This window comes from Phocoena phocoena, chromosome 15 (genome assembly GCF_963924675.1).
Source record: "Phocoena phocoena chromosome 15, mPhoPho1.1, whole genome shotgun sequence".
Classification (NCBI taxonomy): domain Eukaryota; kingdom Metazoa; phylum Chordata; class Mammalia; order Artiodactyla; family Phocoenidae; genus Phocoena; species Phocoena phocoena.
In genome coordinates, this window is record NC_089233.1 from 44,362,574 (window position 1) to 44,388,591 (window position 26,018).

Sequence of the window (26,018 nt, forward strand, 5' to 3'; positions counted from 1 at the left end):
AGAACAGGGAAGGCTGCATACAAGCCTTCATCTCAGGCTCTGCTTTCAGGGCAGTCGAGACCAAGGCAGGAAGAGAGACTAGAACATGAGAAGTTCCAACATATGGGATGTCTGCGTCCTCAGAAAAGAAGTGAGAATGACAAAAACTATATTTAAAGATATAATGAATGATGGAGATATTTCCAAAATTGATTCAGGTAGACATCAAGCGACAGACCCAAGAAGCCCTATGGAGCCCAGGCAGGATAAATAAAAACAAGTCAGTGAAAAATAATACTGTGGAACCAAAGACAAATGGTTTTCACAGACCAGAAAGGATCTGTTTGCTTGGTTTCACCCTTGTTACACAGCAGAAATTCCCAATGATGAAGGAAAAGCCTCTAACTCAGATTGGACGTCACCACCTTGCCTCCTACCCCCCCCCAGAGTCACTGCCTCTGGGGAAGCTTTCTCTGGGCCTGCACCTGGGTGCTGCTGTCCCCGGCCCAGATACCAATACAGAGGCCAACAGTAAGATGCCTTAAAAATTATAAATAAAATTAAATGTAGATGTTCCCCTAAGCTCTCCCAGGAGGGGATCTGAGCATGGGGGTCAAAGATGGAGTCAGCTCCATCCAAACCCAGCTCCGCCATCTTCCCGCCTCCTCTACCAAGTGGGGACGTGTCTGCTCAGGAGGCGCCAAGGGGACGAAGTGGGCTGAGGAGTGGGGCACCTGGCAGGGCCTCCTTGCCCACTGTGCTCAGCGGCAGAAGCATTTCTGTTCCGACATTGGGTATTGTGAGGGCTGGAGGTGGGGGCAGGTCAGTCTGCGAGGACTCGAGTTAATTTCACTCGAGTCAGGCCGAGGCAGTGGGGTGAGAATTCACACTACCTTTCCTGCGCTACAAGTTCAGCAGCTGTGGGTGAGCCAGGACAGGCATTTGCCTGAATCACCTCGAGATTTACCCTTAGATAAATGTGCGGTCACATCACGACGGTCTCTGAGTTCTGCCTGGTCCCTTCGCTGCTTCCACACCATCCGACATCCGTCTCTGCTCTGCATTCTGCATCTTGGCCACTCCAAGTTGGGTCTTTGTCAGGACATTTCAGCCTTGACAGAAGATCCGAAGCAGGAAGTGAAGCCTGGGGCCGGGATGGGCAGGGGCAGCTCAAATGTCCCTGCGCATCCCCCAGCTGGGCCCCAGGCAGGCCCTGCTCGAGGCTCACCTCCGTGTCCTGTCCTCTCTCAGTGGCCTGATGCATCACATGGCCAGGGACTGTGATGCTGGGAATGACCTTCACAAGCCCCCAGCAGCCAGGAGACAAAACCAGGATGGCTTCACCAGAAGGCGGGGGGGGGGGGGGGCGCTGTACAACTGGACTTGTTAAAAGCTTCTATAACCCTCTCCTGCTGCCCTGCCCCCGGCCAGACTATTCTGATGAGAGGAAAGTCCTGCTGTGACTTCCCAGGCATCCAGAGGTGCAGATCTGGGTTGTTCCCGGGTGAGCCGCCTTTGTAAATTCAGCATCCTCCACAGCCTCCCTCCCCACACCTGGGGCTCGGCATGGACACTCTCCCTGGGACAGCCCAGCTCCTGCTCTGGAGGAACATTTCTTGTCCCACCTCTCAGGGCACCAGTTCAGTGCGTTCTTCTCTAAAGCCTGCATCTCATCCACTGAAGGACACAGAAACCCTGCCCACCCCTGGGCAGGGGGTGGGTCGCAGGCAGGCTGAGCTGCTCACCTGTGGGTCTGCATGGGCGGCGCTTCCTGGGTGTGGTTTTGCATCCTCGTTCTCTGTGCTCTAGGCCAGCATCCACGGTCAGGGCTCCACGTGACGAGGGGGTCTCGTGTCGTCCAGCGTAGTAGCTCCTGGCCATGTGGCACCTGAGTATTTAACTATGGCCACTGCCACCAAGGGACTAAGTATTTTATTGTTTTTTTTACTTATATCTAACTAGCCACCTGTGATTAGTGATTGGCCAGCACAGTGGTCTAGAGACAGGTAGGTTTACCAAATAACAGTCTAAGATAGGTGAGCGCTTGTTGTGTATTTCCTCCCCGGAAGAGTGAATTTTTTAAGTGTTCTCTTTTGAGTGAATAGGTCTCTTCCAGTTTTGTGCCAAGGATTATATTCAACAACAAAGAATAGTGTTATTTGATCAAAAAACATCACCACAAAAAAGAAGAGAATGAACAAAATAAAGCTTTATTCGAACAGCCCTGCAGGTCATTTTGAGGCACTGGTCGCTGTCCCAGTCTATAGCTGTCATTTCATAAGTAGCGCCCTAACCATAATCTGCCAAGTCCAGCAAACTGCTACCGGTACAGGCGGTGAGAGCTGCCAATCTGTGCTACAGCCAAGACCACCCGTCCTCACCTTGTCACTGAGAGGCCAGCACAGCCACGTATGGCGGGTGTTGAGCACTCCAGGTCCCCGTGAACACCTGCACAGCTGCAGGGTACCGCCCTCTGTGGGGTGCAGGTTGAGGCAGCCCTCCCTGTCCTCCAGGACCCAGCTCAGCAGGCCACCCGCCCAGCACTCCACATGTGGTCCCTCTCGTGCTTGGCTATCAATAGGCACTTTGCAACCTAATGGTCGACGTTGTCTTGCTAAGTCCAGAGAACCGAAGGCATATTGGAAAAGGGAGAGACCAGGCTCAGAGTAGGGAGGTAGGGCAGTTTTCAGGGACCCAGTTCCGGCTGCATTACTGAGTCCCTGGCTTCCCTGAACAGCCCTAGGCATGGAGCGCGCCAACCGGCTGCTGAGTGTCCAAGGCCGGGGGGAGGGGAATGTTTCCAGACCGCAAGCTGCAGAAACCACATGTGACCAGAGCCCTTCAGAGCTGAAAAGGGAGCCCATCCCCACAGGTGCTTTTAGCAGTTAGGTTTCATCACACACAAACCAAGAGAAGTGGAAACATACACCAAAAACAGATGCTGTGGGCTTGAGAGATTTCAAGATGGCTGTGCTCAGACGGAGGCACAAACATTTCCAATTCGGATTTCAAGTAGGCCAAATGGTACCCAAAAGTGCACCCTCCAACCCTCCACATTTCCCCAAGAGCGGAGGCAAAGAAGGAGCTTTTCATAAGTGTTAAGAAGAGCGTGTACAAGTAAACCACACATTGCACGTATGTGTTTGCACCATTTTTCTTCTAAAATATAAAAGTATAAAAATAAAATTTCCACCTTGCGTTTCTAGAAACACCTGGAGAAAACATGACTGCTTGTAGTTTCCAGTCACCCGAGCAGGCACAGGGGCTCCACCTTCCTGTGCTGTCGGGAAGACACGGGAACGGAGGTGACGGACTTTTCACCGGGAAACCAAATTCAGGGCAAGTGGGAGAAAGCTCACCCTGTGTGAGGACCTGTCATGGGTCCCCACGTGGAGGGAAGGCAGGGACTTGGGGCTTCGTGTGGAGGGTAGCATGGGTTCCGCTGGGGCGTCTAGGAACAAGCCGACTCGGGAGCTGTGTTCTAGGAGCGTAAGTTCGGGGCCTGGCTCGGGGTCTCGGCAGAGCCATCGTCACTGGGCGGCCCCCGACTTGTCTTTGTACTCCTGGTAGGCGCTCAGTATCTCCGTGATGACAGTGGGGTCCTCCATTGTGGTGATGTCCCCCAGGTCCTGAGCTCTGCCTGTGACGATCTTCCTCAGGAGCCTCCGCATGACTTTTCCAGACCGAGTTTTTGGAAGACGTTTCACTACCTGGCAGGGAAGGCGCAGCATTAGCCTTCGGGTGGTGCCCAGACTCCCAGCCCATGTCCGATGGCGTTGAGATGAGGAGGGTACTGCTCAAGGGAGGACGCCCCTCCCTGGGCACCCAACAGGAATGGGTGATGTACAGCCCACCCCAGAGAAGAGCGGGGCCGTGGCCTCTGGTTTTATCCTCCTCCATCTGGACCTAAAGCTGAAATCAGCTGTGGTCAGGGGTTTAGCTGAGCGTCCACCGGGAGGCTCTCCCCTACCCAGGTGGACCTCACTGCCGACACGCGTTTCTCCTGCCCGCTACACTGGGGGGCTCCCAGGTGGCAGCAGAACCAGGCATTCTCGGGGCGCCTTGTCTCCTCCCCCAGCCAGGGCCGTAATTGGCTTTTTCTAACATAAGAAGCAAGGGGTGCTCAAGAGGAAAATGTCTTGCTTAGTGTTTGAAACTTAGCCTTTGACATTTTCCAACTACAGGCATCCAATGTCAAGGCGATATGTAACGGATGCGTTTGGGACCTGTAACAGTGGCCTGTCTTTTGAAAGAGTCCAGTTAACTCATGGGGAGTTCTGGTGAAGCTCTGGTCACCGGACCGACAGTCTGACTTTGTATGGCACTGAGTGAAGCTGGGCCCTCCTGCCACCGAGGCCCAGCTTCCAGCCAAGGAAGGAGTGAAAAGCCAGCAGGGCTTAGAAGGTGGCCCAGTTCCTCCTTGAAACTGACCCCAACATAGGCTCCCAGACAGGGTCTGGTGGTGTCTCCTCACCGTCCCGGGGACCTCTGGTCCCACTCCAGGCCTCTGTTTACAATCCACGATGCTCCACGGCCCAGCCCGGCCCCTGCACAGGTGGCTGTGTCTCCCTCCGTCCGAGGACGCAGCAGCCCACCGCCCTTGCCCACCTCCTGCCACCGTCCCCCATCAATGGTGGGAAGCGAGGAGGAGCAGTGCTGTGGCCCCTGAGGCGCGTCCACTCACCAGGACTTGGTCGGGCACCGCATACTTGGCAATCTTGGAGGCCACCACCGACCGGAGCTCCTTCACCACCACGTCTGCGTCACCCGCGTCATCTTTCAACACGATGAAGGCAAACGCAGCTGGAAGGAGACCAGAGGTTCAGGTGCATCAGACCACGACCCACCTCCTGGGGCAGCGTGTTTCACACAAATCGCCATAAATCCAAAGGGGCTTTAAATCATACGCCGGTGACCCTGTGGCAGCTGGTCTCTTTAGCTGCAACCCCAAAGGTGCATTTCCATTTTCATTCAAGGTGGAAGTGACTCCACTGGCTCCGCTGAGCGCCCCAGGTGGCGGGCACGTGTGGAGAGACCCTGGAGCCGTGACTCACGTCTGTCCGCACACCCATGACACAGCCGTGACGTGGGCTGTAGAAGATTCACTCTCCACCCCGTGCGACAGGTGTGGAAACACCGCCCAGGCACTAGTCTCTGGGCACGTGTCCAGCCTGTGGGCACCAGCCACGTGGCTATTTAAAGGTAAGTTAAATGTAAAATGCAGCTCCCCAGTCACGTGGGCCACGCGTAGCCGGGGCCCACCGTGTGGACAGCACAGACAAAGAATGGCTCTGTCGAGGCAGGAAGTTCTGTTGGGCTGTGCTGGTCAACCAGTATTTTAGCACAAACACCAGGTTTTGTTTTCAATACCCCAGTGAGGATCAGAATGGCTCCCACGGGTGTCCAGCACGTTTCTCCTTAACCCACCGGGGATGATCTCGCACACGGACCCAACTCCAACTCCATTTCTCTCCACGTGAGCAATCGCTATCCCAGTGCCACTTAGGACGGTCTGTCCTTTCCCCCTGACCCACACTGTCCTGCCTCCAAGCCAAAGCTCTCTCCACTGTCTCCTTCTTGCCCACTGGCCTGTCCGTCCCTGCACTAAGCCCACCCCATCCTGATCTACACTCCCTGCGCACCACCTAACCCCCACTGGTCCTGTCTGTCTGCCTCTCCCCTCTCCCCTAGCCCCTCCAGCACATGAGCCCCCGGGGCAGGGACTTAGGTCGCTCTCCAGGTCTGCGTCCTAATCACACGAGACCTGGGGGCTCCCCTCCGTCAGATCGAGTGCAAACAGAGAGAGTGGGGACAAATACACACCCACAGCTTTTGCTGTTGTTCATGTTTTACAAGTGGACAAATGCTCAGATTTGTTAGAAATCAGGAAAATGCACATCCTCATCACACCCAATACACAAATTCTCCCCCAAAGCCTGGCAGGCAACGCCCGAGTTGCTTAGGATACAAGGAAGGGCTGCTGGTGGGAGCGTGATGTGGGCCGAGGCCCCTGAGATGCACACTCGAGGGCCCGTCCTGTCTCATCCCCTTGACCCCCACCAGCACCCCGCATCCCCGCCCCTGTTATCATGGGTGACATCCTCACGGGCACATCCTTCTGTGGCAACTGAAAACGCTTGTTTAAAACACTTAAATAAGTGTTCAATTTTCCAACAGGTTGGCTTAGGGACAGTACATAACAGAAGAAGAGCACACAGACGTGGCTGGGAGGCAGGTGACACTGGGTCATGGTGCATCCTGACAGCAGGAGGGAGAGTGCCCCGGCCACTCAGCCAGGCAGTAGACGTCAGTGTGCCCAGCAGTGCAGCATAAGGTCAGGGAGTGTCTGGGTCACGCCCGGCCAGGCCAGGCCAGTGTGACTGCTACATGCCTGGCATTACAACACTCAGGTGACCCGGCCCCTTCCCAGACCCACCGCTTAGGAACTGACGAACTTTGGAACAAAGTGTGTCCCCAGTAAGGACCGGTCCGATCACTGGCTCTGTGCTCCCCTGGCCCATCGCTGTGCAGGGGGAACCACAGGTTAGACTCCTCCAAAGAGTCTCAGGTCAGTCAAGGAGCTGCTGCAAGGCACGGGGCGCTGTGACGGAGCACATGTGAGGGACGTGTGGGCAGCACAGGGCATTTGCACACGCTGTCCCTGACAGGGCCGCCAGGGCTCTGTGGACGGGGAGGAAGCTCCCCAAGCTCAGCTGGGCCAAACAGGTCACAACTGCTTGTGGGTGAGTGTCCTTAAAGGATGGCAGAACCAGGACATTTCAGAGTCCTGACTTTTTTCTAACACTTGTGCCTGTTCAGCCTCCTCACCCAAAATCTCCACTTGAGAGAGACGTGAACCAGCAGCCTGACCCACGAGAAAGCCCTGGCCCCCGCCCACCGAGTCTGCTTCTCATACAGCAGCCCTGGCCCCAGGGCCAGGAGGGTCCTCAGGAGACACGCACCTTCTCCTTTGATGTCGTGCGGGTAGCCGATGACGGCGGTCTCGGGCACTGCAGGGTGGTCAGCCTGGGCGTGACAGAGAACACAGAGGTGAGGCAGTGACTCAGCCAGTGACGACCACCCCAGACCCCAGGCAGCGGCAGCCGGTGGCGGTGCAGGGCACGGAGACCGGTTGGGCTCACCATGGCGTCCTCAATCTCCGCCGTCCCCAGCCGGTGGCCACTGATGTTGATGACATCGTCCATCCGCCCCGTGATCTGGTAGTAGCCGTCCTCACTTCGGTAAGCCCCGTCTCCTGTGAAATAGTAGCCTGCACCACAGTGGGGGATTCAGCACCAGCTCCGAACTGGGACCCAGCGGGGCTCCCATCCTTCTGTGAGGGACACCCCCTGGACAGGAGGAAGCGCCGAAGCCCCCCTGCCGATGCACCACCCCCCATGGAAACACCTCTCCGGTGCTGCTAAGCTGGTGCCAGTAAAGGGCAGAGGGGCTGCCAGACAGCAGGAGGCTGCGAACGTCTGGAAGCAGAAGATACGAGGAGCCCGCTCGAGCTCCCCCAGAAGTGTCGCTGACGTGCTTGCGACTGCAGAGCATCGGTTCCCAGGGGCACACGTGTACGTGAACTCCCACCAAACGATACGACACAAGTCGGTAAGACAACGACATGGAGACCGGGGGGAGGCCTGGAGCCACCACGATTGTCGCCAAGGTGGCGTCCTGCTCTTCTCCTGGGAGCCCATGGCCTGAGCCCCTGGGAGAACCCCGAGCTGGACCGCTCCTGGCTCAGAGGTAAGGAAAGGAGGGAGCGTTCACGCAACCCCCGGCCCCTCGGAAACGGTCCTGAGACTGAGTCCAGCGGCGGCAGGAAAGGCTCACCCGGGTAGGCCTTGAAGTAGGCGTCCATGAATCGCTGGTGATCTCCGAAGATGGTCCGGGCCATGCCTGGCCAGGCCTGGGACAGGCACAGAGCCCCGGACACATCTCCACCCTTCAGGACATTTCCCTGCAGACCCGGGAGATGGGGAGACAGAAGGAGTGACCATCTCGCGTTCTCCGAACTGCCGGGCCTGAGACAGGAACAGGACAAGTGCCCCAGAGGGAGCTGCCCGGAACTTTCTCCTCTGAGAGGAGACCCTGCGGTGGGTGCCGCGTGACGGGGGAGGGCAGCCGAGGCCAGGGGGTGGCGGGGCACGTGGACAGGGAGACTCACCTTCTCATCCATGAGAACAGGGACGATGCCAAACAAGGGCCTCATCGCCATGCAGGGCAGGATTTCTGCCCCCTCCTCCGAGGGCCGTGGCGAGATGCAGATGCCCCCTGTTTCTGCGGAGAGGATAGGAAGAAACACCAGTGGGCCTGGGGCTACTGACACGTGTATCCAGACCGTGTGGACACAGGGTCCACACACACAGCTGCTCTCCAGAGTGGGAGGGGGTAGACCTGCCTATCCGGGGCAAGGAAACAGCCCCCAGTGACAAAAGGACCTCTGAGGAGAAACCAGGCTTGGGTGCCGGTCCCCTCCACTGTGGAAATGATAGCGGGCCGGGGGCCAGGTTCAGCCCCAGGAGCCACGGCCCCCATCCCGTGTTGTGGGGACGTGGGGACGTCGGAAAGGAGGGCAAAGGGAAAGAACGCCCCCACGGGTCCTGCCCCCAGGCATTTCTCTGGCTCCGGCCTCCATCAGCCTGCATGGGAAGGGCCCCCCCAAGACTCTGCTGTAGGGAACACCTGGGGCCTTCCTGAACCATGAGGCCCACGCCACTGGGAACGTCTCCCTTTCTGGTTTCTTGAAGGACAAGACCTCAGCCATGTTTATTACGTCAGTGGTGGTCTCTTGCCGCCAAAATCCTGATAAGTCAGACACCCCAGAGGAGGGGGGCAAATCAAAACACAGTGGTGCAAAAAAACCTCCTTTCCCTCTAGATCCAAATCTAGACTCAAGGTCGCTTAAACAGCAGGACACATCACTGGGCTGTACCGGGTTCAGGAGGTGGGCCGCCAAGGAAGGGAACCTTCGCAGGGCCCTATGTCGCCCCTCCGCCCCCTCCCGGGCCCCATCTTTCAGACGAGGAAACCAAGGCTCAGGAAAGCCTGTCTCACAGCTGCAGAGCGGCAGCTGCTGCCCCAAGCTTCCTCTCCCCACACGCCAGGCGCCCGTTGAGCTGATGCTCCGTGCTCCCTGCCCCTCCCCCGGGGACGTGCTCACCTGTCTGCCACCAGGTGTCCACCAGCGTGCACCGGCTGTCCCCCACCACTCTGTGCAGCCACTCCCAGGCCTCGTGGTTGATCGGCTCCCCCACTGCAGCCCCACGAGAGAGAGAAGATGTTAAGACCTCCAAAAGGCTGAAACCAAAAGGAGCTGATTTCACAACGAAAACAGCTCTATAATTTTCCCAAAAGACACAAAAGGAGACTTGAAAAAGCAGTGAGATCATCAGGTTTATGGCTATGGAAGAACACAAATGACAATGAGATATTTTCACCATTAGAGGGTCAAAAGCCAAGAAGTTGGCAAGAGTGTGGAGGAAACAGCACCACACACGCTGCTGGAGTGCGGTTTGCAGAGCAATTCGAGTGTTTCTCTCCCTGTTTAGAAGTGCACACGCCCGTGGCAACTGCTTTGGATGCCTGCCGGTGACGGAACCCACTAAAGCCAGACACACTCATCCTGTGACTGGAGGAGGTCGCTCCAGGCACCTACCCCCAGAAGCAGACACGGACGAGGATGTTCCCATGGCCAAGAGCTAAAAACTGTCCGTGGAGAGGAAAATGGCGAAGTGAATCGTGGCACGTTCGTGAGGGACCACCACCGGCCAAGGCATGAATTGGCCCAGGTGCAGGAGCCGCCGTGCTATTCACCCACCTGCCAGCACGGCTCACTGATCCTGATGGGAGAAACACGTCCACACATCGAGGTGCGGGAGTCATTCTGGCTCACACACCATTTAACTCAGACCTTACGCTAACTGGAACAGCCTGTCTGTGGCCTGTCAAACATACACTGCACATCTGCGTTAATCATTAAAGAAAAGGGCAGGCTGTCCAGAAGTAAAGAATGTCTGAAGATAGAGATAAATGCCTCCCTGGGACGCCAATGCTGGGACTCCTTTGATGATAAGACTCCCTGCCCAGAGCCAAGGCTATACTGACTCTCTGTGCACGTGCTGATCTGCTTTTTTGAAACCTTGAAGGAACGTATCCCTGACCCGTTTGACGTTCTTTGTCCTGATAAGACATAAAACTGCTGAAAACCATGCTTCTCTGGAGCACTTCCCTTACAGCTTATAGTCCTCAGCTTGGTTTGAATAAAATTCTCTTCTATTCTTATTATAGCTTGGTTACTGATTATTTTCCTCGACAATACCCTGGTCTCAGGAAACCCCCGCAGGGCTCTGCTGTTGGAGCTGGTTATGCAGCAGGGGTGCCCCCAAGCTACACAGAGCCCAGCCAGCTGGTGAGGACTCCCTGGGGGGAGTAGGGGGTCCCTGCACGCTCGCTGCTGCCTGGTCCAACCAGAGGGTGGCTCTGGTCACAGCCCTTAGGGAGTGAGGCCCGTAGGAGCCCGCCCCTGGCCTAGGGGATGCGTAGCAGAGCACTCTGAGCATCTGCCTTGTCACCTGCGTCCTGCTTCCTTAGTAACCGAATCCCCTGCAGGAGAGCAGGCCTGGCGCCTTCCACCTCCCAGGACCACCTCAACTCAGGGTAACCCAGGTCACCTTTCCAAAACATTCTCACATGACTTGGCGACGTCTATCCTGATTACGAGTGGAGATAACCTTGGATCTCACAACTCCCTCCCTGCCTGGAAACACGCACGCAAGGGCAGAATGGCACTGATGACAGCGCTGGGAACAGCAGGGGGTGAGATCCTGGGCAGCCACTAGGGAAAGGGCTCGGGCCTGACCTTCCAACGGTGGTGAGTTTTCATAATGAAGACGGAGCACAGACAACATCACAACGCTGAGCCCCAGACCCTCAACGGCTGTGGGCTCCCAGAAGGGGCTTCCACGTGGGACATCTGCTTTCTACTGGCTGCAGCCGCATCATATGGACTCAGCGCAGACACAGCCCTTGTGATGACGCCATCCAGAGACCCGCTCTGGCTCTGGCACACACACGCCGCCTGCAGCCGCTCACCTGAGCCCGGGGCCTGCAGGGAGGATCCTGCAGCCGCTCACCTGAGCCCGGGGCCCGCAGGGAGGATCCTGCAGCCGCTCACCTGAGCCCAGGGTCCGCAGGGAGGAGCGGTCATACTTCTTCACCCAGGAATCCTCGAATTTCAGCAGCAGCCGGAAGGCCGTCGGGGATCCATAGAACTGATTGATCTTCAACCTCTGCACCATCTCCCAGTACCGACCTACGAGAGGCCCCAGGTCACGTCACCTCCATGAGCCTTACTTAGAGGCGGCCCACGTTACCGGGCGCCAGACGTGTGCAGACACCCACGGTGTCCACGAAACGCACTCCGCATCCACCTCTGGGACGGGAGGGGCTCCCCATGGGGCCGCCTCCTGCACTCCCCGCGTCAGAGGCTGGAGCCTCCGCCTGGCCCTGGGTGCTGACCCACACGCTGACAGCCCATGTCCTGACCCACGGGACACAGCGAGGAATCGGGTCAAAGGGATATTACCGTGAAGTAGCACCAATGCAGAGCCGCATTCAGGCACATTTAAATGGTCTCTAGTGGCGACCCGTGCTTCCCCCGGAGCAGCAGCGGCGCCCAGGATGCACGCGCCCCGTCAACCCCCCAACTCGCCGCCACCGCTCTGCACACAGGAGGTTGAGGCCACCTCAGACTCGGCTCTCATCCCTAGCCGGGCCCCCTGCACGCCTTCCAGGAGCACATCTGGCCCCTGCGGGAGGCTGGAGAGGACCTGGAAGCGGGGGACCAAAGTTCCAGGCACCAAACCGTCAGCGCTGTGGACCGCCTGGGCAAGAGCCTGGGCAAGAGCCTCGCAGAGCCGCCAACCTTCAGTCACGTTTGAACAAACCCTTGAAGATGCTGTGCCACAAGGGAGGAAGATGCCAGGGGAGCAACACGTGGGTCCTCAAAGGGATCCCTCTCCATGGTGGCGGCTCCAGGCCACAGACCACAAGCTCGGCCCGAGTGGCCTGAAGGCACGGGCAGCAGGGCGCCCGGGGAGGCTGGCCACTGGCCTCGGCCTCGAGGAAGGGCAGGATCCGGGCAGGTGGCCGCAGAGGTTAGGGGGACACTAGCGTGGGTGGTCTCCCGAAGGCTCCAGCGACTGGAGCCCCTCCCATTGCGTGTGTGATCCCACTGCAGACCTGGCCCGGCCCCTGCCGCCCGGCAGCTTTGTCACAAGAACCCACGAGCCCGACCCGAGCAAAGCCTCCACCCCGCAGCCCGCACCCCCCAACCTCTCCTCCTTCCTCCTGCCCCTGCTGCAGTCCGCACCAGCATCGGGGTAAACCGGGGTGCTCTCAAAAAGGACGCTGGTCGCTCCATTGCAGAGAGGCCCGTACACCACATAGCTGTGTCCCGTAATCCAGCCGATGTCAGCCACGCAGCCAAAGACGTCACCTGGCCGGTAGTCAAACACAAACTGCAGAAACAGGAGGAGGGGCTGTCAGGAGGCTGTCACCCATTCCCACACATCACAGGGCGTGTTCTGTCACCGAGGCACAGCTGCTCCCATGGCCCCCGAGAGCAGGAGTGAGGGCAGAGCAGCCACAGCAGTGATGAGAGGGGAATCACTGGGGACAGCAGCGCCAGGACCGCAGATGACAGCAAAAGAAGCCGGACTTTAGAGGGGACACTCTTTGAGCCCCAGCACAAAGCCCATCCATACGCTGGAGGTCGCCTAGTACTAGTCCTGAGGCGGGTAGGGATGGGGGTTTTGGGGGAGCGGGCGGATGTCAGGGCCTGAAGGAGCTGGCCACACGTGTACCCACAGGTAAAACTCCATCCAGTCCTATGTCTAAAATAAGGGCACCTTTCTGCATTAAGTTACACCATAGTTTTTTTGTGTTTTTTTGTTTTTTTACACCATCGTTTTTTAAATCCTTTTAAAACTGCAAAAAACAAAAGCCAAAAAGGCCAAGAAACGCACCAAGCATCATCAGCTTCTAAGAGTCTGAGAGACACGGGCGTCTCCTTACTCTTGCCAAAAAGTCAAACCTGAACCTGACCCTGTCTGCGGGTCCACTTGCCCTTTTGCAGGAGATGCTGAGGACAGAGAGACACACAGCCGGGCGCTATAACCAACAACATTCAAGGAAATGAAGAGATGGAGGAAAACCCATTGGTTAAACTTGGCTTAAAAGGCTTACCCAAAACAGTCAGTGGGCAAGAGTAAGCTACAGTACCTAGGGATGCACATTTGGGTGACAAAACTAGAAAGGGCAGGGACACTGTGGGCCGTGAACGGGCTTCTGTGTGAGGCTGGCGATGTTCCAGTTTTTGACTGAAGTGAGTTTGTCCAACAATAATTCATTAAGCCACACATTTGATTTCGGTGGTTTTCTATATCTGTGTCCTATTTTGCAATAAAGATGTTTTTTTAACCTTTGGGCGAGTGGCCCAGTCTCTTGCTGCCACAGACACACACTGAGGTCCCCCAGGAGTTTCCAGACAGCACAGTGGTCTCGAGTCTGCCAGGGTCCTGTGGAGCCGTGACCCAAGGCAGAGGGGTCTTTCAAGGAAACCACTCCCACTGCACTGGTGAAGCAGGACTCCCACACCCCAAGGCCCACAGCATTCTAGAACTGAGAGGATTTTTAATACGAGGACCCACAGTGCCACATCTTTCAAGGGGCTGGTGACCTCTCTACCTGCTGTTCTTGGAAGAAGAACAGGTGCCCGGGACCAGCCACTCTCCAAAGGGCACCCTGACCCCACTGCTCACCCTGAAACCTGCCCACGTCCCCACCGTCCCTGCAGAGTCAACTGTCCTTTTCCCTGAAGAAACCAACAGTCCTAATACCTTCAGCGGGTACGCGGACGGACACACACACACACACACACACACACACAGATGTACACTCATAGACACACGCTTATGTACAGAAGGCAGAAAGTTTCTATTCCTAATGCTTTAAAATGCCCTCACTGTATTGAAGAGAAATTCAAAAGATGGTCCCGTCCTTACATCCCCACTTCTTTTGCTCATGTAGACAGTGTCCTGGTAATGCTTGAAAACAAAAAATGAAGACTCTGTCACCACATTTACAGCCCCCCTAATGCTAATTTTGTTAAAAATTGATGGAAACACGTTGACCCATTCTGTGACCTTCTTGGTGTTCGGTCTCAGTAGCTACATTTTCCAAAGTGTTCTGACCTACACAACGTGTCATTCTTTGCAACATGCCCACCCAGAGCTGAGCAAGGGGCTTTCAGACGAGAACAGCTCTGTGATGCTCACGGTCACCCAGCTGGCACATGTGTGACAGGCTAAAGACCAGCAGAAGACACAGGTCCAAGGATCCAGGCCCTTCCAACAAGGACAGAAACTCAGCTCCCCAAGCCCACCCCTCCACCACGCTGATGCCAGGACTCCCGGCCCTGCTCGTGAACACATGAGGAGAAGACGTTAGCAGGAGCTCTGGCCCCAATCAAGCCTCTCCTGGCCCCCCGCCTGGAGCCCCCGGGGCAGTGCCCTACCCGGTGCGTCAGAGCGGCGTACAGCAGGTAGCCCGCCTGGGTGTGGACAAGCCCCTTGGGCGTCCCAGTGCTCCCCGAGGTGTACAGCAGGAAGAGCGTGTCCTCACTGCCCATGCTCTCTGGGGCGCACACTGGCTCCTCCTTGGCCATTTCCTGTGAGGGAGAAGACCAGAGAGCCCGTCAAGGGCAGTGACCTCGCCCCTGCACCCGGCGTCCCCGAGAACACCTCTCCCCCTCGGCCTCAGGACTCGGCAGACAGGGTTCAGAGTTCACCTTCTCTAGCCTGCCCTAGTTTAATTCCAAATAAAAGGATGGATCCAGTCATTTCTGTCATGTTAAATGTTTCCCTCTGTTTGTGGAATTTGAGTTCCATCTTCCCTACCAGGATGGAAGCCCATCAAATAGCAAAGGGGAACTCTGGGCACCTCTGAGGGACCCAGACTGAGAACCACAATCTGACAAGACTCAGACTCAGTTAATCCAATGACCACCTCTTCTCCTCAAACTATACAAAAGGAGATAAACCCACCTGCTCAAGGGGGATGTCCAGATCCCCCATGTGGACCTTGTTGTCTGTCCTGTGAGCCACGAGGACATGCTGGACGGTTGGGCAGAGCTTTACGGCTTCGTCCACAATCTCCTTCAGCTCCACCACACGCCCTCCCCGGAGTCCCTGGTTGAAGGTGATGACCACCTTGCACTTGGCTATTGGAGTCAAAGGCAGGTATTTCTGGTCAGTTTCCTCCCCACTCCGGCCTTCACAGCCCAGACAGCCACACACCCCAGGCCTAAGGGTGTGATGGATAAAGTACATCCTTGAGCAAGAGAGTCAACACTAAAAAGTGAAGTTCCACCTGCTTTGGGATCTTTGTGCTCAGAGCAGAAGGGCCAGCCTCTTCCCAGCTCTGGGAGGAGCAGGTGTAACTGGAGATAAGCCACTGGAAGCTCAACTCTGCCAGACTCCCGCTCCCTCCCACCTGCCCCGGGGCCTTCCCAGGCTACCCTCCACCCACCACGCCCCAACCCGGGATGACCCGGAGGGATCACGGCTGAGGTGGGCTATTGTACAACTGGCCCCTGAGAAAGAGCCTGGAACAACCATCCAGCTGCCATGCTGATGGCCAAGCACAGCCCTCAGACCTGTGACGTGGGCACCGAGGCCTGATTTGGAGCCACAGGCAGAAGTGTTGAGGAATCACCCCACCCAGTAGTCCTCAACTAGCCCCTCGGGGTTCATGCTGATGCCCGGGGCCCCATCGCCTTCCAGGGTTTCCCTGCGGTCTGAGCCCTGGGCACCCACAGTGGGAGCTCCCCGGCCTCACTCCCTGCAGCCCGCAGCACCTCCCAGGACCACCTCCCCAGTGAACTGCTTGCACTTGAACTCTCGCCTCAGGTCGGCTCCTGGGGGCCCTACCTGAGGCGCCAGCCTCCCTCAGCTTTCCAGTCTGAAACGTGCTTTCTAGAGAATGCTCACAGCCTCTCTTCCTCCCAAGAGCCCTAGAGGCGGCACAGCCCCGCGGGCCACCTGAGACCCCTCCAGCACAGGCCTTTGCCTGGGTCAGAGAGATGCTCTGAACTGCTTGGGGCGCCTAAGACAGTGTCATCAGCTCTGCATGCCAGGCCCCGGCCACACACACTGTTTGCTCCTCGAGCCTTGGCAATCGGTCACCGTGGGGAGACAAAGTCAGGTGGACAGAGCCCACCTGAGACGCTCCAGGCCTACATCCCTGAGCTGGGACTGTCCAGGGAAGCTCCCTGTGGGGCAGGAAGGCAGATGGCCAAGCAGGTAGAAAGGGACCTTGCTCAAGGGGATGAGAGACAAAGAAAGCTCAGGACCCTCTGGAGAAAACAGTGGCCCCTGCCCAAGCTGGGTGCTGGAATCCCGGCCTCCGAGACACAGGCCTCACTCCCGGTGCCCATCTGTGCGAGGCCTCCCTGCCCGAGTGGCTCTCCAGGGCAAGAACCTCCGGGCCCGACACGCCCAGTCCCCAGGAGGTGCTTGAGGAGCACCCTCTCTCTGCGGTCCCCGAGGGCGGGCAGCAGTCCCCAGGAGGTGCTTGAGGAGCACCCTCTCTCTGCGGTCCCCGAGGGCGGCAGCAGTCCCCAGGAGGTGCTTGAGGAGCACCCTCTCTCTGCGGTCCCCAAGGGCGGCAGCAGGGCCATGGCAGGTGCACGGCATCAGCACAGGCAGGATCAGCAGACACTTTGGTCTGGGGAGGATTCACTTTCACCCTGGCTTTTGATCAGGTCTCAGCTTCTGTATTTGTTTTTAATTGCTCCCATAGCCAATTACCACAAATTTAGTGGCTCAGAACCCCCATTTTTTTTCGCTCACGGTTCTATAGTCTGGGTGAGCTCGGCCGGGAGACTCTAAGCTGGGTTCTCTGCTTGGAGCCTCACGGCCAAAATCAAGGTGCCGGTGGGGGTGAGGGAAGATCTCACCTGGAGGCTCTGGGGAGAATCTGCTTTCAGGTTGCTCAGGGTGTTGGCAGAAGTCAGGTCCGTGTGGCTGTAGGACTGAGGCCCCCATTTCCTTGCTGTCAGTCAGGGGTCGTCCTCAGCTTTTAGAGCCACCTACACCCCATGCACACAACCTCCTTCATCCTCAAAGCCAGCAAAGGCAGGTCAAGTCCTTGTCACTTTGAATCTCTCTCACCTCCCTCTCTGCCACATGTTTTCTGCTTCAGCCAGAGAAAGTTCTCTGCTTTTAAGGATCGGTGGTTACACCGGGCCAACCAGCATCATCCCCCCACTTTAGGGTCCCATCACATCTGCAGAGGCCTTCTGCCACGTAAGGTACATATTCACAGGTACTGGGGAATTCGGGCGTGGACAACTGCTTGGGCCACTAATCTGCCCTCATAGCATCTCGCAGAGCCATTCTCCACCCTCCCCACGCCTCCCTCTCTCCACTCCTCACACAGCCTAGACCAGGAGGGAAGATAAAGGAAGAGGAGTGGCCAGAGTCCAGAGGCCAGGCCAGGGGGACATACTAACCAGAGAAGCTGCCTACTCACGGTGAGACCTGGTCACCACACTGACACTCTCCTTCCCAGTGGTGGACAAAAGACAGCTGTGAATTATCTGACCTGGTCTCACGCCACTTCTCATGGACGAGTAGGGTCTAGGCCCCCTCCCCTTAAATTTGGGATGGCTACAGACTGGTTTGACCAATGGAGTATAGCCAAAATGATGCTATGCATATTCCAGGGTCAGCCTGTAGGACGAGTGGCAGTCTCCTTGCTTCCTCTTGGAGCCATAAGCCACCATGTAACAAGTCTGACTACCTGAGGCTGCCTTGCTATGGGGAAGCCCAAGTTAGTCATGTGAAGAGACTACCTGAACAGAAAGAGACCCCTGGCCACCCCCAAACATTCAAACCAATCCAGCCAATATCCCAGATATCACAAAGCAGAGGGAAGCCATTCCCACTATGCCCACCTGACTCCTGCCCCACAGAATCATGGAACATAATAAGAAAATATACTCTTCTAAGTACTTACTTTTGGAGTAGCTTGTAACACAGCAATAAATAACCAAAATACCACCCTCACTGAGCCAAGAGAACACAGACACCCTGTCCCAACAGGGTCTTGCCCCCAGGAAACTGACACCTGAATAGCTGGACATGGAGGCTGTAGGGTGCTGGGGAAGAGCTGCTTAATGGCGAAGTTCTAGAGAAAAGTTATAGGACTTTCCCCTACTGAGTCCCTCATAGCTGACTGGGCCCCTGCCTTCCCATGGCCTGGCTGTTTAGGATTCCTGAGTTCTGGGAGTTGCCTGGCATCCAGTTACTAATTCTCCAGGGTCAATTGCTTTTGCTTGTTTCAAAGAATCTTAACAGAAACACTTGGTAACTGTGGCCACATCAGCAAGAGAGGAAAGGAGCAGCTAATGTAATGTTAAAAGCATTGGTAGAATGCCTGGGTTCAAATCCTGGGTCTGTCACTAAGTAGCAGTGTGACCTTAGGCAAGTCACTTAACCTTTCTGTGCCTTAGTTTCCAAGACCAGATGGCTTCACTGGTGAATTCTACCAAACAGATAAAGACAAATTAACAGCAGCCATTCTCAAACTCTTCCTAAAAATTGCAGAGGAGGAAACACTTTCTTACTCATTCTGTGTGGCCAGCTTTACCCTGATACCAAAACCAGACAAACAGATCACAAGAAAAGAAAATTACGGACCAATATCCCTTATAAACACTGATGCAAAAGTCCTCAACCAAATGCTAACAAACTGTATCCAGCAGCATATTAACAAGACTATACATCATGACCAAGTGGGATCTATTCCTGGAATGCATGGATGGTTCAGCATACTAAAATCAAGGATAGATATATAGATCAGTGGAATAGAATAGAGAACTCAGAAATAAGCACTCACATATACAGTCAAGTTATTTTTGACAAGAGTTCCAAGACGATTCAACAAAGGAAACAGTCTCTTCAATAAATGGTATCACTGGATATGCACAGGCCAAACAAAATGAAGCTGGGCCCTTACCTCACACCATATGCAAAAATTAACTCAAAATGGATCAAAGACCTGGGACTTCCCTGGTGGCGCAGTGGATAAGATTCCGCGCTCCCAATGCAGGGGGCCCAGGTTTGATCCCTGGTCAGGGAACTAGATCCCATATGCATGCTGCTACTGAGAGTTCGCATGCCACAACTAAGAAACCCGCATGCCACAACTAAGGAGCCCATGGGCTGCAACTAAGGAGCCCTGGAGCTGCAACTAAGGAGCCCTAAGACTTTGCATGCCACAACTAAGGAACCTGCCTGCTGCAACTAAGGAGCCTATATCCCACAACTAAGGCGCCGGCAAGCCCTGGAACTGCAACTAAGGAGCCCGCCTGCCACTACTAAGATCTGGCACAACCAAAATAAATAAATATTTTTTAAAAAATGGATCAAAAAAAAAAAAAAAAAAATGGATCAAAGGGGGCTTCCCTGGTGGCGCAGTGGTTGAGAGTCCGCCTGCCGATGCAGGGGACACGGGTTCGTGCCCCAGTCTGGGAAGATCCCACACGCCGCGGAGCGGCTGGGACCGTGAGCCATGGCTGCTGAGCCTGCGTGTCCGGAGCCTGTGCTCCACAACGGGAGAGGCCACAACAGTGAGAGGCCCGCATACCGCAAAAAAAATAAAAATAAAATAAAAAATGGATCAAAGACCTAAATGAAAAAGCTAAAACTATAAAAAACTCTTAGAAGAAAACACAGAGGCAAATCTTTGTAATGTTGTTCTTGGCAATGGAGTCTTAAATAATATACCAGAAACACAAACAACAAAAGGAAACAGATGAACTGGACTTTATCACAATTAAAAATTTTTGTGCTTCAAAGGACAATACTGAGAAAGCAAAAAGACAACCCACAGAATGGGATAAAATAATTGCAAATCATATATCTGATAAAGGTACAGTATCCAGAATATCTAGAGAACTCAACAATAAAAAAAAGACAAATGACCAATTAAAAAAATGGGCAAAGGACTTAAGTAGATATTTCTCCAAAGAAGACACAAATGGACAAGCACATAAAAAGATATTCAATGATATTAGTCATTAGAAAAATGCAAATCAAAACTACAATGAAATACCACTTCATACCCATTGGGATGGCTATAATTTTTTAAAAAAGGAAAATAACAAGTGTTGATGAGGATTTGGAGAAATTGGAACCCTCATACATTGCTAGTAGAAATGTAAAACAGAATAGCTCCTTTGGAAAAGTTTTGCAGTTTGTCAGTAAGTTAAACATAGATTTACCATACGTGCCAGCAATTCCATTCCTAGGTATATACCCAAATAATTGAAAGCAGGTATTCTTATACATAAACGTTCATAGCAGTCCTATTCACAATAGCTAAAAAGTAGAAACAAGTAAAAATACCCATAAACAGATAAATGGATAAACAAAATGTGGTTTATCCATACAGTCAAATATCATTCATCTACAAAAAGAAATGAAATACTGATACACACTACAACATAGATGCACCTTGAAAACGTGATGCTTAGTGAAAGAAGTAGAACACAGAATGCCACATACCGTAGGAGTTCATTTTTACAAAACCTCCAGAACAAGCAAATCGGAGAGAGAGAAAGCAGATTAGTGGTTGTCAGAGGCTGGATGGAGGGGAAATGAGGAATGCCTGCTTAACGGGTATGAGATGTCCATTCGGGACGACGGGAAAGTTCTGGAATAGTGATGGCGGCTGTACAACGCTGTGGATGTGCTTAATGTCTCTGAACTGTGCACTTTAAAATGGCTCAATGGTAATAGAAAAAGGGAGAGGCTAGAAATAGCAAGAGCGTTATCTCATATAATATTTATGAAGACTAAGTTAAAATGAAGAGAGATGGCCTTCACAAACTGCTTAAAACAAAACCTGGCACACAGGAGGTGCTACGGAGTTCAGAGAGAGAGAGAAAGGAGGAGCAGCACCAATGCTTGAAATTAGAGGGGAAATGTTGAAAGGGAACAGAAAGGCTCCCCAGTCTTTCCTAAAGAGAGTGGTCAACAGAGGTCTGAGAACTATGCCCTTCAGCTCTGTCCATTACCCAAAGGCAAGTCTTCTATGAGACACAAAGAATTCCCAACAGCCCCCAGGGGACCCAGCTCAGGGAACCCTCTAGGATCTCAAGGGAGCAGGGGTCAGGCTGCACAGACACGAGGCCACCATTCAGACACCCAGCCCTCCGACACCAGAAAAAGGAAGGAGACGATATTGCTCTGCACACCTGTCTGGGAGGCTCTGACCTACCTGCAGACAGAAGGCCTTAAAGACACACCACGAGGCCCACACCTGACTCCAAGTCTCAGGAGATGGCCCACCCCATCAGTCCTCATCACAGAAGGCTTCTAGCTGTTGACCTGTGGAATCTTCCCCATATCTCCCCAGCCTCATCTCACCCTACGTTTCTTCCCTCCTGCACTGCAGCCACACAGCCTCCTCCAGTGGGTACATATGCCACTCCCTCCACCTGGAATCTTCCCTTCCTTCATCTGGTTAAATCCAACGCACTCAGATCTCAGCTGATAGAGCAAATGTTCATTCAGCCATGCGCTGTCCTTGGTAGTGTCCATCATCTGTATGTGTGACTTTCAGTGATGTCTGTCACCACGCTAAGTCCCTGAAGGCCAGGCGACCCAGGTTCCTCCCTCCCTCCCACTGCCCACGTGCTCACCATCATTGATCCTCGCAGCCAAGGACCCCGCACTGAAGCCAGCGAAGACAACAGTGTGGATGGCTCCAATCCTGGCGCAAGCCAGCATTGCGGCCACAGCCAGTGGGGAGACAGACATGTAGATGGCTACCCGGTCCCCTCGGTGGACTCCATGCCTCTTGAGCGTGTTGGCCAGGCGGCACGTGGTCTCCAGCAGTTCCCTGCGGCACAAGGAAGGGAGGGCTGTCAGAGAAGGGGAGGGCCAGAACGCATAGTCATTTGGCTGCAATAATTCTGCAAACTGCAGGCACTGGAGCCCCGGCCAGCCAGGGGGAGGGCAGCCACTCCAACACTTGATGCATGGAAGGCTCTTTTCAGAAAACACTGTAACTTTGTAAGCTTGTCCTGACACAGATTCACGGCCACAATGCTGAGAAAAATCGCCTGTCCCTGCATCCACTGAGAGCAGAGCTTCTCAGAGACCTGGGTCATCCGGTCCCGGAGCCTTCTGACACGTCCTCCCCGAGAGGCCCCTGTTCTCTGGGTCAGCACAGGCCTTGCTGGGCAGGGGACCCCGGGAAGGGGACCCCAACTCTGTGAAGCCTCAGTGATTTGGGAAGGAAAGAGACCCGCAGCCCGGGGCAGGGCTGGGTGGTGAGGGACCAGGACACTGTGCCCCGCCTCCCGTGCCCACATGGCCCCTGCCTCCACTCCAGGGGCTTAGGCTTGGCCAGCCAGTCAGAGAGCAGCATCCCGCTGAACAAGCTGATATGCTTGGGGTTAGCACGTGACCCAACACAACCCCGAGAGGATGACAGTCTACCAGAAACCAGAGCAGGAAATGGAGGAAAGTGCAGGAGAGCAGAAGCAGGTGGACGCTGGGTTCAGCACTGCTTCCCACGTGGTCCCACCGAACCCCACTTCCCACAGGAAGGGACATTTCCCATTGTCACTGCTCTTGTTTTATTGTATTTGTTTTTTTTTATATTTTTTTTTTCTTCCAAAGGAAAAAATTATATTGCATTTGAAATTCATTGATGGTTTCTTTTCAATACAGCGTATGAGGACACAAATTTAAGGGTCACTGTAGACTTTTAAAGCACATACAACATCTGTAACTTAGTTTCTTAAATAATTTTTAAACAATTTAAACAGAAATATTTTAAACACTCGAAATCATAGCTCCAATGTTGCTCATAATCTCAGTGCGCATGACTTGCTGTATTTGTTATTTAACAGAAAGCTGGCATGGAAGGGCAGAGTAAGTCCACCCCACCCACGTGGCTCCACCCTTCCTGGCCAAGACCCAGGAGCGTTTGTGGTTGCCCTGTGCTCAGAGGCCCAGAAAGGGGCAGCCCAGCAAGGGCCAGCAGGAAATGAAGGGTGGGCAGTGACAGGCCCTGGGGGAGACCAGACGAGAGATCACTAGTGTAACCAAGCAGGACATTATGGGGCCTTCCAGGGACAGACCCCTCCCCCATATCCTCTGCTTTAGCTCCTCTCTAAAGTACCTAGATAATAGTATCTGATGCACATTCCTGAGTTGTTTTACAGATGCTAAAACCCCCACCAGACGGAAGAAATTACCTACTTGTAGCCTCTGGACCTACTGGAGCCTGAGGATTGATTATGTTAACAGCCCTGTTAGTCACCATCAACCAGAGAACTGTGGTGAGCTGATCACATACCCTGGGACTCCCCTCCCTCACCTTGCCTTTAAAGAGGCTTTCCTGAAACCCATCGGGGAGTGGGGTGTTTTGAGCACCAGCGGCCCTGGACTCCTTGCTTGGTGCCTGCAGTAAACGCTGCACTTTCCTTCACTCCAACCCGGTGTCAGTAGGTTGGCTTTACTGTGCACGGGCGAGCGGACGGACCCAAGTTTGGTTCGGGTAACACGAGTGCAGCCTGCGCTCCCCCTCGACTCCTGCCCAGGCTGGCACACTGCCTCTCTGGTAGGACCCTATCCTTTCTCCTTAAGGCTTTAGGAGGACAAAAGCACCATTCACTGACCCCATCCACCCCGCACCTGAGCTTGTGATGAAAGAAAGAGCACCCCGACAGCCCCCAACAGCAAACTCCCCGGAGCCAGGGCCCAGAAACACGCCTCCTGCGTGCGGGGAGGAGGCTAGGATAGTCTGTGACAGCACTCAAGAGGCAGCTATGGTCAGTCACACAGAAGGATAACTTAAGCCCAGCGCAGGTGCCATTTTCAACAGCGCTAAGGACTTAAGGAGTCAGTGCTGGGGAGATGGAGGCTCAAGTGCGTCAGAGATCAGTGGTGATGACATCCAGTCCTTTTTCTGCAGACGGAAGGCAGCATTTTGAAGTCGAGGAAGGCACAGAGCCGTCCAGACAGAGAGGCCTAGGTTACTTTCTATAGGAGTTGCACGGGCATGGGAGCTCACCTTTCTCAGCTGCCACAGGATCACCTGAGAAACAGCAGGCCCCTTCCACCTTGTTTAACTGTCACGAGTGTTAATGAAAAGCTTCACCCACTCAGGACCCGGCCAAACATTCAGTAGAGATTATCTTTACCATCAGACGTCTTTGTTTGAAATTACTTTCTAGAAGTACTAAAATCAACTAATTCATTTTGATGAATTTGTAAGATGTTAAAAATTCCATACTAGGCACCATGGGGGCGAGTAGGGCACCAGACAAAGAAACGACAGGGAAAGTGTCCTCCTGCAATCCAGCTCCCACTGGGGAAATGAAGGCACATGAAAGTGTGATGGGCGTTTATCACCTCAGCTTCTGGTACAATTACTGAGGCAGCAGGGAGAGCTTTCTGGAAAGGTTGGCCGTGGGGAGGAGGAGAAAGGCAGCAAAGCGGAAAGGACTCCCTTCAGGGGCAGAAGTTGCCCGGCGGTCAGAGCTGGGCAGCTGACCTATAGCCCCGGGAAGGTCTGGAGACCAAGCTGAAGTAGCCCAGGGGTTCCCTGGAGGATCGAGGGGCCTTCTCATGGGCCCTGGAACTGAGTCTGCTGGGTCCCACACCCTTGCCGCTGCATCCAGAGAAGTTTGTGGTAAAGAATCTGATCCGGGTAAATCTCTCGAGTTCACTCCCCTTCCCATCCTCTCTGCTAAGGCCATAAAACTCAAGGTCGAAGAGATCCTTGAAGCCTCCCTGGGGTTCCTGGTCACAGCGGTCCAGCCTCTGCTTAAACATCACGTTGCTGGGAATCACCCCACACAGCACTAAACAGTCTTCCTAGAATCAGGCCAAGACTTGTAGCTGTTCCACTTCCACCCCTTGGTCCCAGCTCAGCCCTTTAAAGATGTCCAGAGAAAATCTGTCATTCAATGATAGCCCTTCAGATTCCTGAATAACCCCCAACACTACCTCGCAAAGCCTTTTCTCTCCCAGGTTCTCTTGCCCAGCCCTCCATGACGCCACTCCCATTCTCTAGAAACCCCCAGGTTACCAAACGGACCCCGGGATTCCCATGGTATCTGCCCGGGTCAGAATATAGAACGCAGACCCTTGACTCCAACTCTATATTTAACCATGTAAATGAAGAATACACTTATTTTCTAATGCCTGACAAAGGTGGCCCAAATTCAACATGCGGTCACTAACCCACTGACCATCGCTACACACAGAACAAGACTCTGAACAGGGGTCCTCCATATCACAGTCAGTAAATTAATTTTTAAAATCGGACTTTCCAGACTATCCATTTGTCCCTATTTAATTCCATCTCAATTTCTCCTCATCTTTCCAGTTCATCCATTATATTTTTAAACTTGGATTTTTCATTTTAAGCTTTTGCTTTTCATTAGCAATCTTCTCCAGACTTAGACCACTGGAATATATGGTCAGCAAACCTAGGTCTTCAAATCACAAAAAAGTAAGTGTTATTCAAGTGATCCTGTTACGTGAGGTACTCAAAAATCATTCAAAAGCAGTTCTTGGATACTCATAACTTCTCAGACTTTCACAAACCGAAATGCTGTTTCTGTATCAAACAGAGAATGCAGCCACTCAGTGATGGGTGCTCTGGGCTGTTACTGCAGGATGCACTGGCTTCCTCCTTGCCTGCGAGATCTTTCCAAGGGACAGTGACACGCGGCTTTCTGAGAAATGATCTCAACAAAATGAGTTAGAGTTCTATTTTCAAGTGCCGGGAGAAATATAGCATTCGTCATGCAGGTTCTGAATAAGATCACGTTTGTCTGAGTAGACTCCTCAGGGCCATGCCTTCCATGTGGACGCATGCAAATGACAGGCACAAATACACAGACTGGCCTTATATTCAGGGTGCTGAACACCAGCAAAATGCTG

General features: G+C 54.1%; 1 protein-coding gene across 2 annotated transcripts in view; it reads right to left on the minus strand.

Annotated features, from left to right (window-relative positions):
• Positions 1–2,932: 2,932 nt before the first annotated feature.
• ACSS1 (acyl-CoA synthetase short chain family member 1) overlaps positions 2,933–26,018 on the minus strand; it is a 41,140-nt gene continuing 18,054 nt past the window's right edge. The window contains exons 3-14 of one of the 2 annotated variants that reach the window (XM_065891801.1): positions 21,755–21,954; positions 15,090–15,265; positions 14,561–14,713; positions 12,356–12,503; positions 11,159–11,296; positions 9,146–9,238; positions 8,150–8,262; positions 7,816–7,942; positions 7,122–7,249; positions 6,942–7,005; positions 4,664–4,782; positions 2,933–3,689 (exon numbers count right to left, since the gene is read on the minus strand). In XM_065891801.1, coding sequence (XP_065747873.1) covers positions 3,510–3,689; positions 4,664–4,782; positions 6,942–7,005; positions 7,122–7,249; positions 7,816–7,942; positions 8,150–8,262; positions 9,146–9,238; positions 11,159–11,296; positions 12,356–12,503; positions 14,561–14,713; positions 15,090–15,265; positions 21,755–21,954 — 1,639 coding nt within the window. In that variant the 3' untranslated portion in view covers positions 2,933–3,509. The remainder of the gene's footprint in view (positions 3,690–4,663; positions 4,783–6,941; positions 7,006–7,121; positions 7,250–7,815; positions 7,943–8,149; positions 8,263–9,145; positions 9,239–11,158; positions 11,297–12,355; positions 12,504–14,560; positions 14,714–15,089; positions 15,266–21,754; positions 21,955–26,018) is intronic. The other variant, XM_065891802.1, reaches the window with a different exon arrangement.